Genomic DNA, 20239 nt, shown 5'->3' on the forward strand with positions numbered 1-20239 from the left:
AGTTTTTGAATTGAGTGCATAATAAGGAATTTGTACTTGTCTCCAGTTCCTAGGTAGTAATATAGTTTCTTTTACACTGAATTTTAATATTCATTCAGTTGCAAGTCATTTGTACTGGCAGCACTGAAGAAGTTTCTGGTAATACCTTGAGACAATATTTTCTGTATGCAGGCGCTTGCATAATAAGTTCACATTCTTAGAAGACAGAGCTCCCTTGATGGGAAAAGAAAAAAAAGTCCTAAGAGAAATCCTTATTACTGGGGTTGATGAACCCAGAAGGATGCACAAATTTCAGCAAGCAGTGTTTACAAGGGTAAAACAAGCAATGTGAATTTATGTAGGGAATGAGGGAAGTTTTCTGCAAGTTTGTTATTTACAGATGGATAATTTTGTTTGCCAAATTACTGAGCATGTTCTTCCTGTTCTGCAGGCAGAATTCACAGCCATGAGGGACCAGTACATGCGAGGTGGAGAAGGCTTCATTATCTGCTATTCCATCACAGACCGCCAATCCTTTCAAGAAGCAGCTGAGTTTAAGGAACTCATTTATCGTGTCCGGCACACCTATGACATCCCTGTGGTGCTGGTGGGAAACAAAATAGACCTTGAGGAGTTCAGACAGGTAAGAGACTTCTCTTCTGGTTTTGGCTTGGTTTTGCTTGGCTGCCTCAGGGGTTTCTGCAGCATATGTTGTGCAGTGCTACTGAGAATTATTAGTACAAGAAGAGGTTTAATCAAAGAGCGACAAACTTGTAATGAATTAAAGTCTTTGCGGTGCCTTTCATTCATATGTTGTGGAACTTGAAGCAGCATTGGCAAATCACATCTAAACTTTCTCTGATTTTACTTAAAAAAATTTGACTATGGTTATCAAAAGATTTATATATATTCATATATATATATTTATATACACAAAACAGAAAGAGCTTCAGTGAGGACCTTTGTGGAAATATACCTTCGGTTTCTGCCATTAAACAGAGGTTTGGGTTTTTTTCCCAAACATATTGGATTTGATTAAAGGTTTTTCAGCCTCAGATAAAAAAAAAAAAAAAAAAAAAAATCGATATGAGACTACATCTGCCTGAAGATCCAGTGACTGTGTTATCAGAGTGTTCAGGTAAAAAGGGGACATACAAGACATGAATTCACTTTGATTTGTATACAAGATTTCAGCTGCTACCACCACCCATAGAGAAACAGAATTTTTTTGACTACAAGGTCAATGGCTGTGGCTCTCTCAATGTCTTTAACAATCTTTGCTCACTTTTTTCCTTTTGCTTCTTCTACTTCTTCCTTACTGTTTGCACTGGTGAGCTAGAGAGAGATCACATTAAAATGTCTTGGTTGTGGCCTGGTACTGAACAGAAAATATGCCTAATCTACAACTAGAACTGCTTTCAAATATCTGACTTCTGTGCAGACATATGTAACACTTAAATAAAATGGTGTTTTTTTGGTTCATTAGCATCTGTGCTCACACAATCCTGTCTACTCTTTTCCACTTATCCTGTCACTCTTCTCCCCATTCTGTTGTCTTCTTTATTCTACCTGAAGAAAATCCAAGACAGCACTGAGCTTGAAATGAGCCTTAAAGATCTGATTATGCACATTTAAAACGTTGCATCTGTTTTCCAGATCATTTGCTTCCTCCTCAGATCAGGCTGTGACAAAATCTTAATGGTGACAATCCAGCTGCAGTTTAACAGGGGTTTCAAACAGGAGTGCTATGTGCTTTTACACCAGAAAGGGAAGGATGAGGGTTTGGGAAGGATGTGGGTTCAGTTGTTTTGCTGAGAGAACTGGACATTCACTTGATTCCAAAGCAGGATACAACTGATTACCTACAGTTACCCCTAGATGAGGTTTCAGCAGTGCTCTATTTCCTAATTGGTATGAAGACACTCTTTTACAGATCTCTGCCACTATCTCTTTCTGATCTCAACTTTTGTTCAACTTTTATATTTTGATCACTGTCAACATATATAAAAACATATACCTGGCTTTTTACATGCTCCTCGGTGATTTTGTCTGGTCTCACAAACAGGAAAATTATTGTGCATGACTATCAGGATTTCACCTACAGCATTTTAGATTAAGGGGCATGGGGAGGATTTTGGGAATAATATTAGAAATTAAGCCTGTGAGATGTGATAAACACACTAAAAACTGTTCTATGAAGTCACCACTGATGATCCTGCCTGAATATGCGAATGAGGAAAATCCAAATTCTGGTCCTACATTTTAAAAAGTTTTCAATGAACCAGAATTTAGGCCTTCAGAATGTTTTCCTCCACAAGCCCTCTACAAATACCAACACATTTGGCAGTGTCAGAAGGGTTTTCTCAAGTGTTCTGTCATCCAGACTTTCACCCTTAAGTCAAAGACTAGTAAGGCAGTATAGACCAGATCTGCTCCTTTAAATAAAGCCTTTGAATATGACTGTGTGTCAATAATGAACCAACAGTAGAGAAAAGCAACTTTTTATGGAGTCCATATTTTGGAATATTGTTTTTAAATTTCGACTATCTTTACTCCATGGCTGTTGTCTGTATGATTAGTTGGTGCTGAGGTGTATAAGCTGTGCTCCTAGAATGTGTCTTCACTTTAATTTCATTCATTTCAGATTCCACCCCACAATTCAAAGCAAATCCTGGTTAAGTGAGCAGATACTGCTCTGAGTACCTTCCTGACCTAAACTGAAGCCCCAGTGTGTGAGATGACACTTTTGTGCCCAGCTTTAAGCACATATTAATGCTTTTCAGTGTTTCATTATTTCAGAACTGGGACATGAGGCTATGCTGTATGTTTAACAAACACTGAAATAAGTTTTATCTATGCTCACTTGTAAGGTTAAGCAATATCTCAGTAACTGGACGAGCTCTGGGAAGGTAGATTGAAAGGGGTTTTTCAAGGTCGTGCACTGTGGTTACAGCTTCATTACAAGCATTCGGATGGCCGAGAGTGACAGCCAACTAACTCTGGAGTGACAGGCAGCAATGAGCTGGTGATGTAGGGCATTAACATATCAATGAACAAACAGGGAGGCACACAAGCACACCAAATTCAAACAGCTGAAAAATAGTAGGTGTCACAATGCAATCGGCCAGGTTGGAATTTGACCAGGCCACCAGGGATAATATTGTTGCTTTGTTTAATGACATTTTTCTCCTATGAATTTCATTAAAACAACTGTAATGTTATTAATGCTATTTCAAGACATAACATTAAGTTCAACATTTCTAGGCATCATTTCCATTTAATGACAATTCTGCAACAATTAGACTGGCCGCAGTCTGGCTTGGCCAGACAAAGCTGTTGTCTGAAATGTGAATCCCCACACAGTACAGTTAATAATGTATGCTGCTTTCCTCAAATCTATCAACAGGACTACAAGAAAAAAACTAATCTGCAATTAAAATTGTGACTTAAGAGAAACACTGCTGAAAAACAAAGAACAATGAGTTTATTATTTTTAAATAATGTTTTTATTTTATGATGGCTTGAGTGAAATTATAGTCTTTATGCGTGCCTGTGATTTTTAATGTCCTAACGCCTAAATGGCGTTGTCTATACTCCTTCTTAAAGCAAGTTTTAAGTTATACTCACCAGCCTATAGAACAAACACTTTCAATTTTTTCTGAACAACATGGGAAAAAATGTGCAAAAACTGGGTGGAAAAGAGAGTAAATCATTATCTTGATGTTTAGGTGGTGGCAAGGCACCCTCCATCCCCCACTGAGCAGGCATGAATTGCTCAGGCATTCACAGAATCATGGAATGGTTTGTATTGGAAGGGACTTCAAAGCCCATCTCATTCCAAGCCCTCTGCCATGGGCAGGAGCACCTTTCACTAGACCAGGTTGCTCCGAGTCCCATCCAGCCTGGCTTGGAGCATTTATCTGTGTCCATTCCCTGATTTTTTCAGCCATTGCTCTAAGAAACACTCAAGTATTATATGCATTAAATTCCATAGCTATTTGATAGAAAAATACAGAACTAAATGATTAGATAACATTTTCATTTCAGTGTTTTCAAACAGAGAAGCCATTAAATCAGTAAATGTATGCTTGTATGTCTTTAATTATCATCAGATTTTCAGAAACATGTAGGACCAGCTGTTTGAAAATGCTGATACTTTCACTTTAATGCTGATACTTTCACCTTGTCTCTTTACTACAGATGAACACCTGATTCTTACTGTTTAAAACGTGTAACAGATGAATATCTAATTAGAACTAACTATTCATCTTTAAAAAATACATTAAAGTTATTCAAGTTCATGCCATACCAATGTTAAATTGCAGCTTTATATAAAAAAAAAATAATAGTTAGGACCTGTGGCATTACTGCAATGTTGTTTAGAAAATATACAAAAGCCTTTACCTACTAATCACTCCAAAATATTAATTACATTGAGAAATTTAGAGGGAAACTACTCAAGCTCCGTTTAATAATATGCTACAACTCTGAACTGTAAAACATTCTTTCTAGAAGCTTTTTTTAACTTTTAATGTAGATGCTAGAAGCCCTCTTGAAATTCTAGCCACGCAGAAATATCACAGCCTTCATGGAGCAGTTTTTCTTGTTTTTGTTTTTAGACCCCAGAGGAATCAGCTGTGGGCTCAGTTGAGTCCGTGGATGATACGTTGATGTCCATTTTGTCTGAATTTAGGAGGGCGGCTCATGTTTCTTACAGCTCCTTGCCTCTCTGGGAAGCCCGTCATCAAACCTGTTAGCTTTGCCAGTATGGTTTTGTTCTTGAAAAGAATTACGCAGTTGTTTACCCTTCCACCCATGAGTTGCCTTACTGGCTTCAAGCAAAAACCTGAGAGTAGCAGTGCCTTTGTGACGCAGCGCGCTGTCACGGGGTGTGCCGGGCAGCGAGTGCAGGGGTGCGACCGTCCCCCTGCGAGTTCTGCAATCCCAGCTGTCGGCAGGTTCGGCACAGGGACAGATAACGAAGACACGGGTCTTTGGGGAAACCAGAGTGTATTTATGGGATGGACAAGATGGAGCCCCAAGACAAAACCTGGGGGGGGGGGTGAACAGAAATTTTATACAGTAACTCAGGAGGAGGGGTGCAGGAACATTAACCAATGAGGGTAAAGCTGGGGAGTGGTCTAAGGTGGGACTAAACTATTATAAACCTATCAGGGGAAATAGGGGAGTGGAATAACACAAAGTAACAAATAGGGTGTCGAGTATAACAAAATAGACAGGGAACACTCTGGAAGGAGGGGTAGGGATAGGGAGGATTGACAAGGAACATTCTGGAGAAAAGGGGTGGGGAAAGGGAGGACTGACAACTTGGAATGGAGGGAGTTAGGGAGGACCTTGGGAAGATTGGCAGCTTGGGAGAGGAGGGGATTAAGGAGGAAAACAGGGGACAGACATGAATTTTAAACAAAACACACTACAACACCTTTGAAAGCATTTCCCTCTACAACCTGCTCCTTTAGTAAGAAATAAAAAGATCAACATGAAATCTACCTTCTTCATCCAGAACTGTAGTGGTGGAACAAGGGGGACTGTGTTCAAAGTGAAAGAGAGTAGGTTTAGATCAGATGTTAGGGTGAAATTCCTTTCTGCGAGGGTGGTGAGGCCCTGGCACAGGGAAGCTGTGGCTGCCCCTGGATCCCTGGGAGTGTTTATTTAGGGCCAGGTTGGATGGGGCTTGGAGCAACCTGGGACACTGGAAGGTGTCCCTGCCCGTGGCAGGGGGGTGGAAAATGGTGGTCTTTAAGGTCCCTTCCAACCCAAACCATTCTGTGGTTCTGTGATTCTATGATTTAACACGGAGCAATATATTACTCGGACTGCAAATGCATTACAGAGCTTTCATTGTATTTTTTCCCCTGAAGTTTTATCATTCCAGAAAATAATTCTCAAACCAGGATTACAGTAAGTTCTCATGATCAGAACCAGCTGAATATTCTCACTTCAATGAGATTTTACTCTGTATTTTGCTCAGGATAAGCCAACTGGTTATCAGACAATGTGAATGTCAACTTTTAGGTTTTCATTTTGACAGTTGCTCTATTTTCACGCTTTTCAAACCTTGAAATATCAGTTGAGTCTGAGACAGATAAAGGTTTTTGTTTTGTTTTGTTTTGTTTTGCTTTGCTTTGTTTTTGTTTAGCTGTATTTTCTTAAAAACTTGTTTTCATTTGGTTTCTTCTGTGTGAGTAACTTTTCCGTATATATATCAAAAAATTGTCAGTTTGTACCTTCTGGTGCCTGGTTGAGACACTGAAAATACTTCAAGAATATGATATTTTGCTTTTATTTTTATTTTTCAGTGCGTGACTATGAAGCACTGTTTACTAGATGCTCCCTTACTCATATTATGAATCATGAATCTGTAGTATTATGAATTTCTTACCTTAGAATCAAGCTCAATTCTGTTGCTTTTGGGATTAAAACTCCTTTGAAATTTGTAACTGTATTTCAACACCAGCAGTTCCACTTTCTTTTGAAAACATTAAATGTAAGGTAGGTAGAAGTGTCTGTACTGAAGAAAGAGTAGTTTCCCATTATTCAGACCAATGTCCTACACAAAGAATGAAAGGTTTCAATTTTCCTTCTGAACTTGAACTGCAAGTCAGGAGAAATTAATTTTTTGCTGCTTATTAGCAATGAAGAGTATACATTTGTGCTAATTACAAACATTTTAAATGGTGAGATTAAATGACTTGACTAGACTCTCTATAAAATCTATGCAGAAAACCAGGATTTATTACATGTCATAGAAGTGTCTCATAAAATGAGATGTATCTGCCTGGGAAGAAGTCTGTCTTGCTGCTGACAGCAGAGGGAGGCTCAGACAGCCATCTTCTTTGCCTTTTTGTGCTAGCATTTTGGTGAGATGAAAACGTATAAAATTGTTTCTGACATATTTTCAGTTTAGAATCCAAACTTACTGATTCATTCTGTTATTGTTGCTGCTAACTACAGACTGTACTTCTGAACCATAGACTCATCTTTTCTTTGATTTTTGAATAAACAAAATCCTAGACAACAACTACAAAATCATAATGGAAGTTTAATGGAAAAAATCCTGAGGAGAACATGGCACAGAAGAGCAAATTCTTCAAAACTATGTCATGTCCAGAAACGGGGAGCTAGGGAAGGGTCTGGAGCAAAAGTCTGATGAGCAGCAGCTTAAGGAGCTGGGAAAAGGGCTCAGCCTGGAGAAAAAGAGGCTCAGGGGGAACCTTGTAGTTCTGCACAACGCCTGACAGGAGGGGACAGCTGGGGGTCGGGCTCTGCTCCAGGGAACAGGGACAGGAGGAGAGGGAACGGCCTCAGGCTGGGCCAGGGGAGGCTCCGGTTGGACATCAGGGAAAGATTTCTTTGTGGAAAGGGAGGTCCAACCCTGGCACAGCTGTCCAGGGCAGTGGTGAAGTCCTCATCCCTGGAGGGAATTAAAAGCTGTGTGGATGTAGCACTTGGGACATGGGGCAGTGCTGGCCTTGGCAGTGCTGGGGGAATGGTTGGATCAATGGCCTTAGAGGTCTTTTCCAGCCTCAGTGATTCTAGAGTTCTATTTATTTGAATTTTTTCATTGCATTTTTAATTCATTCTTTCATACATTTTGATTCCATTTGATTGTTCGTTTCCCATGGATATTCATGTAGTTCCATTTTCCATCAGTGTCTGATGAAAATGAATTACATTTTTAAGGAGTTGCCGTCATCAGTTACATGCACCTGCCTACATATTTCCTTCCCACATGATATCACATCATATTCTTTGTTTGGGCTTCAAAGTCTGTACAATATAAGCCATTTTTGCTGTTTTGATGGAGCTATGACAGTTGTCTGAATATTTGGAATTAAAACTACTGAAGTTGTCATGGTGTTTTATTATCCTAGAAAACTGTCAGACCTTTGAATAATCACTTTCTTGCATTATCAAAATGCCTATCTGGATTCTGTCATGTTCTTCTATGACTTTAACTTCTATTTTCTTTTGATTGATTTTGATTTTTCAATGTTTCTTTTTACGCTGGCCATTGTCCTAAGTAGTCTTTCTCATATAGTTTTTAGAAAAGAATATTTATAATGTTTTTCCTTCTGAGAAGAAAGAAAGAAAGAAAGAAAGAAAGAAAGAAAGAAAGAAAGAAAGAAAGAAAGAAAGAAAGAAAGAAAGAAAGAAAGAAAAAAAACATAAAGAAAATATAAAAAAAAAAAGAAAAAAAGAAAAGGAAAAGGAAAAGGAAAAGGAAAATAAAAAAGGGTATGTTTTTTCATGTCAATGCAATTGTAGAAGAAAATTTGGCAGCTATAATCTTTTGGAAGGAAATTTTATCATTGTCAACAGTCTTTAGCAAATGTTCATTTTTACAAAGTTTACCTCCTGTCATTACAGTGCTTTCATGTTTCCACAAGTTCCCCCAAACCACAGTTTCACATTACCCAGGCTGCAGTAAATGCCATCAGACACACAGACAATTGTAATGAAACAGTTGGCTCATTTCTCAATTTATAATTGTGTTAACCTCCAGTGAATCACTCAGTAAGTCCTGTAATTCCTTCAACATGGAGTAGAAGACATTTGAAGGGGACTAAGATGCAGATAACAAGCTGCTCTGTAGGACAAGGAACAACAGGAAAACAATAGCTGCACTGCAGATAATAAAATGTTTATAGTGTAAAACCTGGATATTCGGAGATAAAACCAAAGACAGCTAATTGCTTGTAGCTGAAGCAGGACAAAGCAGGATGTGTAGCCAGGGGTATACACAGGGGAGGGTGTTGCAAGGTCACTTCACTGCTAGGGGTACTAAACAGCAGCACAATTTGTATTGCTTTGAAAGGCTCACAGTACTTCTTATCTCTGCCTGCTCTAACTTCACCATCCACCTCAGAGATCTTTGTTCTGCCTATGTGCTGAATCCTGACTTGGCATGACCGTGTGTGACTTCAGTGGGAGAGCACCTCGGAGGAGAGGTTTGAAGGTACAGAGCGGCTCTCTCACCTCTTGCCTTACTGACAGAGGATGCTTCTCAAGGTGAACTTGGGCTGAAATTTGTCTTCTTGTCTTGCAAATTAACTGAGATTGACTCTTGCAAAGGTTTTCATGTGGCAGTCATGCCGGCAGGACCTTTCTTTGTGATTAAGGCAAGCAAGTCATGTTATAAAACTTCCACACAAAACTCCTGTAGGGTTGGACTACAAGTGAGTTCAGGGTGCTGCAGCTTTCCTTAGGCTCCCTCAGAGGGAATGATGTTGGTTACACAATGACCACACAGAGAAGTACAGCTTGCAAGGGAAAACACAGTAGTATCATTTTTAGGTGGCTAGTGTTTAGTTAGGAGCCTGTACAGATGCCTATGCTGGATATTTGTTGTGATTTGACTCTAGCTAGCAGCTAAGCACCAGGCAGCCACTCACTCATTCCTTTCTGCTCCTGGTGGGGAGGAAAATTTACAAGCAAAAAAAAAAAAAAAAAAAAAAAAAACCAAAAACAAAACACTTTAAAAATAGGAAAAAAAAAAAAAAGGGCTTTTAAAAAGTATATTGATGATACTAATAATGAAAAGGAGAGAGCGGGAGGAACAAAGCCCAAGAGGAAGAGGAACAAGTGATGTCCACCACCCACTGACTGATGTTCTGTCCTCAAACAGAAATAGGCAGCTCCTGGCCAAATCCCCCCAGTTTATGTCCTTCATGATATGGAGTACCCCTTTAGCCAGTTTGGGGTAGCTCTCCTGGCCATGCTTTCCCCTGGGTTTTTGTGCACCTGCTCATGGGCAGAACATTGGACATTAAAAAGTCCTTGCCTGCAGTGAGCACTGCTGAACAACAACTAAAATTTCACTGTGTTGTCAACATTACTCTCATTCTAGATCCAAAACACAGCACTGTACCTGCTACTAAAAAGAAAATTAACTCTACCCTAGACGAAACCAGGACAACTTCGGAGAGAGCTCGTCATCCCTGAAGGATTCCCATAGCTCATTTTTCACCAGCATAGCAAGGTGTAAGGACAGAGCTGTGTGTGGCTCTCACTCCACTTCTTTCCCTGCTCCAGGGCTGAGGGCAAAATGTCATTTTATTAATTTTCCATGTATTTGCTGAAGCCTTAATTTCCCTGTGAATCTTGCTCTTGAGCACTGTGTACAAGTCAGGCATCAACCTGTTGCTAACACAGAGGAGGAAGAGTCAGGAACACACCGCAGCAGGCAGAGCTGGTGGGGCACAGTTCTGCCCCTCCACCTTCCAGGCTGAAAGCAACAGGACCTCAGAATTTATCCTGTCAATTTCCCTGCAGGGGAATGCAATCTTTACATACTTGTTGCTGTTTTTACACCAGCAAAAAAAAAAAAAAAAGTTTCATCCAACCCTTACATGTTACTTAGTACAGATCCAGTTCTCAGGAAACTGAGCATATGCTTAATTAGGGTGGAATTAATACAATTTTTTCAGTTTATTCTGCACTTGAGTGAAGACGCTGCCCTGAAAGTGAGACAGTAAAGAGCAACTTTGTAAAAATAAAAGTACCTTTGCAAAGTAGCATATTAGTATAGACAGCCAATTTACAGAATGGGTTGTTTGCACAAAAATGTGAATTTCTGGGAACAAGGATAGCTTCCTATGTGTTTTTTTTGTTTTGTTTTGTTTTTCAGTAGGAGGTCAAACTACTTGAAAGTAGAAACTTTGCCAGAATTTAATTACAGCTCGTTATGATTTTATTAATAATAAGAGCATGACCTAGCATTTAGAGAAATGAAGATTAATCAGTTTAATCATCTTTGATTTTTTAAGATTGCTTGTATTATCGTCTAAATGACTCACTTTTTTTTTCCCAGATGAGTTAGGAAGTTAGAGAGATTTGTTTTTAATCATATATAACAATTTGCCTAAAAATAGCAACTTTAGTTTCACACATTAAGTGACATTAAGTGGTGCAGTCATGAAACTCAAAATTTTTAAAAAGCCCCTTATCCCTCCCGCCTCCCAAAAACACTATACAAAAAAGTAAATTAAGGGGGAAACATATGTTAATACCTCATCCACACTATCCAAATTTTATTATATGAAATCTATGGAAAAATGGCAGCTTCAAAGCCTCTGAGTAAATTGTTTGATATAACACAGTTATTTCAAGAAGAGCTGGTAAATCACCTGTTTTAAAATGACATTAAAGCACATTATTGCACTTGAAACTCAAGATGTTAAATGTCTACAAAACATCAAAATTTGGGATTCAGTGTTAGTCATTTACATTACTAATCAGATAGTTTTGCTGATCAGAACCCCAGAGCCTGTCTGGGAGTTAGGGTATGGTGTGTTGTTTATTTGAAATTAATTGGTATTTGGTTTGATACAGCTCAGTATCTTCATCCACCTTCTCCTGATGAGTGTTGCTTCTAAAAGAAGAAAAGGATGGACCTCCCTTCTACCATTACTGTATTTGTTTCCTCTGTCACTCAGGAAATATTCTTCCTCTCTGTTTCCATCTATGTCATTTTTCCCACTGACTACAATTAAAAAATGTTACTAAGGAGAAAAATATGTCTTGTTAATTTTTTTAGTCATCTGGTACAAGCTGACACACATATGCAGGGTTTTCTGTGTGCTTGTGTCTGTCTGCATGTTTTAACACCATAATTTAACACCAACATTGTGCTCAGTACAGGATATTCATCAGCACCACAGGCCACCCCTGGGGTATTCCTGTCATAAATAGTTCAACACTGAAATTTGGAATTAATTTTACATTTGCTCTAAGATGGTGGGGACTAACATAATGATGTGACTAATACAATGTCTTGGTAAAAAAAAAAAAAAAAAAAAAAAAAAAAAAAAAAAAAAAGAAGTAAAATTGGCCTTGGTTCCCTAGATTCCAATCATTTCCACATCTTACAATTTCTTGGACTTTAAAACCTGAGGAAGCATAGTTGTTTTGTTGGGTTTTCCACCCAGCCTATTCTAAAATCTGGGAAATATTATGCCAGATGTTCTTAGTCTGGAGCTACTTTAAAATACAGACCAAAACTCGTGACCTTCCTATCATTGTTTGAAACCTTCCTAGCAAATAATTTAAACCCCACACCACCTACTGTCACCAAGTCCTAGAATATTTTCCACTGAAGCCAAACCCCAGGATTATGCTGGGCGCAGGTGGTTAGGCTGAGAGGAACATTCAAATCCTCAGAGTTAACCAGGCATTTTCACTTCATTCTGAACTGATGCAGGAATGTCAGTGTCAGGTGGCAGTGTCAGGTGGCACCCCGCTGATCTCTTTTGCTCTCCTTCTCAACAAATTGTATGAAGAAAACTGTGTGGATTTGCTCCACTCAATTAAAAAATACAGATCTTTTTTTCCTAAATTTTTTTTTATTAATCGGTTGTTTGTTAGATCCCAGGAGGAGATTGAAGGTGTTTGTGTGTTTTGTATAGTCAAAGAAGGAAATAGAAGAAGAGGAGGGTGAAAGTGGAGGTGATTTATGCTTTCCTTGGAGTGAAGTACATCTTGAGCATTCTCCAGACCTGTGGCCTCTGGCTTGAATTGGGATACAGACCCATGTGGTTCATTTCCCAGTGCCACCCACTGAATAAATGCTGCTCATGGAGAAGCTGTATTCCCTTTTAACCCCATTTTCTATCCCACCTGAAGTGAATGGGATGATTTCACTGATGATTGCCTGTGACTACAAGATAGCTCATGATGGCAGGTAACCTTGTCAAGATTATAATGCACTCAAAACCAGGAGGGGGTTAGAACCTGAGAGTGGTTTGATTTGATTTTGAGGATCTGCAATGCTGAGATTCCCTGAGATCTGTCAGGAAACAAACAAGTGCCCACCAAACACAAACCAAAACCAAAACAAAACACAGAAACCAAAACAAAATAAAACAAAAAAGAGGTCCAAAACAAACAAAGAGACAGAGTTAAAGTGATCATAGATGGGTCAGCAACACTTGATCAGTGACACTGAAGCCTGAAAGTCCTTTGGGAAACATCACCACTTTAGACATGGTGTTGTCTGCAAGAAATTATCGAGTCCCTAAGTATAATATAAGAATTTTAAAGGATTTAATGTTAATATACTCCTGTATTTTGAGACAGAGAGAATTTCACTGTCAGACATCTTTGCTCTTGCTAGGGTTTTAACCTTATTTGATAATTATTTGTGAAGAGAAAGAAGTTTGGGAGTGGTTTATAGGTAGCAGTTCATTAATTACTGTTTTTCCTTGTTTAAAGCATACACCTCAGTCCTTTGTTTTATTAGGAGACAACTTTGTGTAAGATAATTTTGTGTAAGGATAACTCTTAGATTAAAAATCTCCATTGAGCTTACTAAATTTCTGGGGAAGAATTTTGTTGTATTCAATGTTACTTGTTCTTCACTCACTGGAATCTGGAGCACAAAGACATGGCTAGATGGGGCATAGTGGTAAAAGTGCCTTTTTACTCTATTCTGGAAATCTTTCCTGACATTCCTATTAACAGGAGTGAAGAAATTCACATTAATAATAACTGAATTTTTCTTTATGCCAAAATATGTCTATCTAAGGCACAATTAATTTTTCAGAACTTGCTGGAGAATCTCCCACTGTTTGTACCATTGTTCTGTGAACAGAAAGACTGACATACTTTCCACTGCTGTCAACCTGGCAACATTTATTTCATTTAAATTTAACTCACACACACACTAAATACTGCTTTGACTAATTTAAAACCCTATAATATAAAAATAATTTTATATATGTCCCGTTTGCCTGACATTTTCAATATGGAATGTCTGTAAAAGAGAAATTGGTTTTTATGGAGCACAGGTAAAAAGGCCATGTGGGAAACTGAAGATAATTAATGAAAAAAAAAAAAAACCTCATAAAAAACAGTGGAATCGTTCCAATGAGAATCTGTTTCATTCTGCTTGTGCAATAAAGTTAAAGGCTTGTTGTTATGCCAAAATTACACAGTAGCACAGAAATCTTTATTTTTTATAATCAGCAAATTCCTTAACCTTGTGACTAGATAGTCTGTTCTTCTTCAGAAGTGTTCCTCACTAAAGCAAGATAGCATTGGAATGGCTGTTTTCCTTCAAAAATTAAAAATATAAACAGCAAACTTTCATAGTATTGAAATCTTCAGCAGAAAATACTTCTGTAAAAAAATGTGGTATTTACACAGAAAATTAACACAATGCAATGCAAAATGTACTGAAAAGAAAAACTAGCATGCTACCTGAAATTAAGCAATGAGCTGTTACTCAGGAACCCCATAAGACCATAATCCACCTAAATGTATTAAGCCTTCATCTTCTTCAAAGCATGGTTTTATTTGTCTAGATAGTGATTGAAAATATATAATTTAGGTTATCTCCACTTTTCTATAGTGATGGAAGTATCAAAAGTGCCTACACTATATTCCTTTTCCTCCTGTGTGTGCTTCTCATTGGAATTCTACAGTCTGAGCAAAGTCTGACCTTAATGTTCTGCCTTTACCTGCCTCAATATCTGTGGTTTATCTTGATGAATAATGCACCTAAATGACAGGATTTTGTGGTATTTTATTCTGAACAATCACAGGAAAGACAGAGAATGCTGAGGTGACTTTGAATGATAGAAATGAGGGTACTTAATACTGAAAAATGGTGTAATGAAATTAAGTTTAATTTATTATTTATATCAGGGTAGGAGTGGTTGGTATAGAAGATCTGCTGTCAGAATATAAGCTTCCCAAAATTTGGAATTAGGAGTTTAGGTTTGAGGGTTCTTTAGTAGGCTTTCTAAATTCAATACTTGGGCAGCTTATAAAAATGCTAGAATTGAGAGGTTTTACAACTAACTGATAATATATCTGCTAACAAATCATCAGGAACAGATGGTATTCACCCAAGAGTTCCAAGAGAGTTGAAGTATAAAATTGCTGAACTATTAACTGTGCTTGAAATGGAATCAGAAACAGGGAAATGGAAGATGGCACGTGCAGAAGAGTCCAGGGAGATGCAGACCAGTAAATCTGAGTTCTTCTAAGAAAATTCATAATTACTACAAGAAAGAGTAGGAATAACAGATACATGAATAAAGATGAATAAATAGGAATAGCAAATATGTGAATAAATATCATTTTATAGGCAAAAGTTGTATAAGGTTTCAGAAAGATAACTTGTGTCTGACAAATTAAGTCAACAAATATGGGAAAAACAGGATTATGGCCATAAGTTTCATAAACTTACAAGTAGTTTTATGTGAATAAAAAAAACAAAATTGAAGAAAAATATGTCACGTGTTACTAAATGTCAAAAAGAAGAACTAACAAAGGTAGGAATAAATTGTGAAAAATGAAAAGTGATTACCTTTTTAAGTCCAAATAGCTAGAGATATTCCTCTTTGAAACAGATCCATCAATGTCTGGACAAAAAAGGTGATAGACTTTCTATTTAACTCTTTTGGTAAGTAGGTAAAAATGACACTTAAATATGATGAGATTTAAGAACAATTCTAAATATATTCTAAACAATTCTAAATATATTCTAAACAATTCTAAATATATTTAGAGGTTTAAGATTAATTCTCAATATTTTTAGTATAAAAAATATATATCCTTCTTAACAATACAAGATTGGGGGAAAATTAGTTGATTGAGCATGTTATATGTTTAAAAAATGAAAATTCTTTTCTACAGAGTGCACAACTAAACAATGGAACTCATTGCTGTAGGAATCACAAATGCAAAAAAAACTTTTTAATGGGTTAAATAAGTAATTCAACTGTATATGCAAGGAGTTTTAAAGGAAAACATGACATTCTTAATTCAGGAAGTGCCTGAGCCTTAGATTCCCCAAAGATGCAAGGAGACAGCAATAGTATTTCATAAGTTTCATCTACTTTCATGCCCTGTCTCTGAGCAAGTTGCTGCTATCATCAGTTGATGATAGCATGGAGGGACAAGACAGAGCTGACGTCTAATTTATTCAGTGTCACGGCTGTTCTGCTATAACACATATATAAAATGAGCCATAACAACTGAATTTGAGACGGAAAACACAAAAAAGTCTAATGAAAACAATAATTTACATAAGTATTTACATTTCCATGTACTCATATATAATACATTAATGTGTACAGCCATATTAACACAGTGTTAATATAGAGTAATCACTATAGTTATGTAATGATTGTATGATTATTATATAATCATTGATATTATATGATAATTACTGCTAACGATGGTTGGTATGGGTATGGGTTTCCTCTGGGATTCTTTCAGTTTTCTTCCTTGTCTCTTTTTGTGAGGTACTCTTATTTTCCAAGCAAATGTTAGCTTGAAGCAGATGTTCAGTCTGCACTATAAAACAGTCCAGAACACTGGTCCCCAGAGTTCTTTCTTTTCAAAAGTCTATGAATCTCTTAATACTCTTTCCATTTATCTTTAAGTTCAGGGAGAGTGTTAGCAGTAGTCATATTTATTAGAATAATTTCTGGCAAGGAAATAGAAAAAAAAATTATTAGATAACAAAGCCAATTCAAATAGAACTAAAGGTTTCCAGAAACCTTTCTTTTATCTGTGTTCTCTAAGCTAAAGTACATTTTAAATACGCACATAAGACAAGAATCTTATGGAACGGTGTTAGAGACAACCCAAGAACCCTGACTTCTACTCATCAGATCAAGCATCAGATAACGTAGTCTCCCTCGTGCATGATTATATGCATTGTCTCATTTCAAAGCAGAAAATAACAAGTAGTAAGGGGTGGAGAGATTCACTGATGCAAGCTCCAAAGCCTAAGGCTGACGTTGCCTTTCAAAACAATTTTGGCTATGAGTGCTTACAAACAGATGTCAGGCTGGGGAAAAAACTGATCAGCAGTGCCACTAATTTGATGTCCTCAATGCTTCACTAGCTGGATGATTTCCCATCCTGGACTACTGGCCCATTAAACCTGTCTTTTATTACACAGTCATAAAGCTGAATGACAGAAAATACGTAATTGAGACCAGTCAAATAGAAAGCAAAGGATCTGTGTTGATCCCATTTGTCTGAGATAGAGAGGGACAAATTGGAATCTAAGGGCTAATATAGAGCAACATTAAAGTGTTTGCTTTCTATAACACAGAGTTGAGATCTTTATAGCTATGTGGAGAAAATGCTGGGTGCGTAGACAGAGCTATTATCTGACATGCTGGGAATAACAAAATCAAACATATTTCCTAAGGTCTTTGTGTTACATTAATTTTTGTCCTAAGATGAGGAGTCTGGATAAGATCTTTGTCAGTGGCATGAGCAGTGTAGTCAAAGGCACCTCCAGTAATATTGGTGATAACACCAAACTCTGTGGGGCAGGAGGCAAGGGATGCCACCCAGAGGGACCTGGACAGGCTGGAGAGGTCGAACTGTCTGAAAAGTGTAAAGTTCAATAAGGCCAGGTGCCAGGTCTTGCAGGTGGCTCAGGACCATCCCAGTCACAAGTAAAGGCTGGGCAGAGAATGGCTGGAGAGCAAACCTGGGGAGAGGAACTTGGGGGTGTTGGTTGATGAGAAGCTCCACGTGACCCAGCCATGTGCACTGGCAGCCCAGAAAGCCCCAGCTGTGCCCTGGGCTGCATCAGAAGGAATGTGGCCACCAGGCTGAGGTGGGGAGGGATTCTGCCCCTCTGCTCCTCTCTGGTGAGGCCCCACCTGCAGTGCTGCATCTTTCTCTGGGATTCCCAGAACAGGAAGGTTGTCGAGCTCCTGGAATGAGTCCCGAGGAGGCCACAGAGTTGCTTCCAGGGCTGGGGGACCTCTCCTCTGGAGAGAGGCTGGAGGAGCTGGGATGTTCAGCCTGGAGAGGAGAAGGATCCAGAGAGACCTTAGAGCCCCCTCAAGTGCCTAAAGGGAATCACTGGAGAGGAACTTTGGGCACGGGCCTGAAATGACAGGACAAAGGCGAATGGCTTTAAACTGAAAAAAGGGGAAGTTCAGATTAGGTATTAGGAAGAAATTTTTCTTCCTAAAAATTTAGTTTTAGGAAGAGGGTGGTGAAGCCCTGGCACATGTTGCCCAGAGAAGCTGTGGCTGCCCCATCGATGGAAGTGTCCCAGGCCAGGTTGGAAGGGGCTTGGAGCAGCCTGGGATAGTGAAAATTGTCCTTGCCCATGGCAGTGGCTCACAATGAAATTAACTTTACAGTGCATGACTTCATTAAGGCAGAAGTTATTCAACTTGTTTGCTAAAACTTTGTTGCTCCTTCAGTCAGGAGGAATATGTTCAGGAAGAGTCTGTATGATTGTAGTTATTATCTTGGTATAAAATGCTTCATCTGTAAAAGCAGACTATTTCTACTAAATAAATATTAATATTTCAGGCAAATTTGAGATGCTTGTTCTACTCTAACTGCCTCTTTCTTTATGCAGTTTGTTTTCCTAATATTTGTCATCTTGTAAACTTTTTATCAAGGAAAATTCCAAACATATACATATATATATATATATATATATATATATATATATATATTGCAGTGTTTACTTTTTTTTTAAATCCCATATGAATTTCCAAAGTTGCCAGTCATACTAAACAACTTCAGGTATTCACAGGATGTACTGTCATGTATTATAATATACCATGTCTCATTATTCTTTGCTCTAGATTCTTGAAGTTAAGACTGGAATTCTCGACCAAGATTAATGACTTGGGCCTAAAAAAAATCAGTCTAATCTAATAACTTTGAATTTTAATAGCTTTTGAGTTTAATACAGCTGTTGCCTCACTCCTGTTCTACTCAGACATGTGGGCAGTGTGGCTTTTTCCATGACAGATCCTCAGGTTTTGCTTTTGTGACCTGCCTGCTAATCAATTCTAAGAATCAGTAAATATCTCTGTGTGTTTCAGTGAAAAAGATATTCTTAAAGAGCCTTCAGCAACAATACACCATTAATGTGGAGACTGATAAACCTTGTCTGCAATTTCTATTAGCAGCTTCTAGTTTCTTCCTTTCATTTCTTCTGTTAATTCTTTATCTTTAAGCTTTGTCTTGTGTTTTTCTTCACAGAAGCATCATTAAGGGGCAAGCCCTGTGGAAAAAAATCAGATTATTTCTTTTTAATAGAAAAGAAGATTAATTTGTTGTGCTGAATACAAAATAACATTTTAATGATGATTAGGGGTGTATAAATAGTTTTCAATAAGAGAGATTAATGCAGTTTTGATAACCATTATAGCAAAATATTGAGGGCAAACTGCTAATACATTGGCATCACTGATTTTATGAACTCATTCTATTTCAATTCCTGCTGTCATACAAAAAAGTGTCTTTGAATGTTGGAGAAGCATATATAAATATAATTTTCTAAGCCAAATAGAATGGTTATGGAATATGCAGCGAAAAATATCTGAGCATTTATGCAAATTGTTATGACTCTTGGAAATCAGAATGTAACTAAGCATTTACGTTTTACTGCAATATTTTTATTATTATTATTTCACCTTTAATAGAGGCTATTTTGTGTGTGGGTGAACCAGAAGATTATGTTGTAGCTAGCAAGAATGTTAACATAATTTTTGGTACACTGCGTTAATAAAACAAGTGTAATGAGCCATAGTGGTGTGCAATATCAGGTCAATGTGAAAATTAAACTGCAAGTAATTATAATACTAAGATTGGTTGTATTCTAATTATCCTATGGCTAATAGTACAGAGTCGATTGTCTGAAACCAAAATTATTTGGGCTGGAGTTGTTTTAATATAGATGAATATTAGCTGATGCATTGTCATTGAAGTGATATTGCCATTTGTTTTCCAGTAATAAAATATCCCTTGAAGAAGCAGTTAGAATTTTCTTCTAAATGAAAATGCAAAATGTGCTGGATTGTGAGGAGCAGTGACACTAGCTCCCTGCATTTATTCTGGTTTTTATGGTGTAAGTAATGTTAAGCAAATTTGTATTCCACGTATCTCATAACGCAAGAACATGACTGTAAAAATGATGTCTATAAAACTACTAATTACCAGGGAGAAGCAGTAGATGGATATAGTTATATTCTGAACACAAATTGAACACCAGTCCTGAGTGAAAATTCACTTCATGCACAAGCTGTTTGAATTCAATCTTATTCTTAATTAAGAAGTTCAGGGAAATTTCCTGTTGTACTGAAAAATGCTGGGGAAAGAATTGGAGTTTGTTAGAGTAGTAAATCAATATCAACATAAAAGGTACTATTAGAAGTATACCCTCATTGGGTAGGACTCCCCTCATCTGCCAAACCTAAAAAGTCCGTGATTCAGTTGTCTAAATTTGGTCTTT

General features: G+C 37.7%; 1 protein-coding gene across 1 annotated transcript in view; it reads left to right on the plus strand.

The window, feature by feature from the left end:
* RIT2 (Ras like without CAAX 2) overlaps positions 1–20239 on the plus strand; it is a 171052-nt gene that overhangs the window by 84491 nt on the left and 66322 nt on the right. The window contains exon 5 of the mRNA XM_053931703.1: positions 431–622. Coding sequence (XP_053787678.1) covers positions 431–622 — 192 coding nt within the window. The remainder of the gene's footprint in view (positions 1–430; positions 623–20239) is intronic.

Source organism: Vidua chalybeata, chromosome Z, assembly GCF_026979565.1.
Source record: "Vidua chalybeata isolate OUT-0048 chromosome Z, bVidCha1 merged haplotype, whole genome shotgun sequence".
Lineage (NCBI taxonomy): Eukaryota > Metazoa > Chordata > Aves > Passeriformes > Viduidae > Vidua > Vidua chalybeata.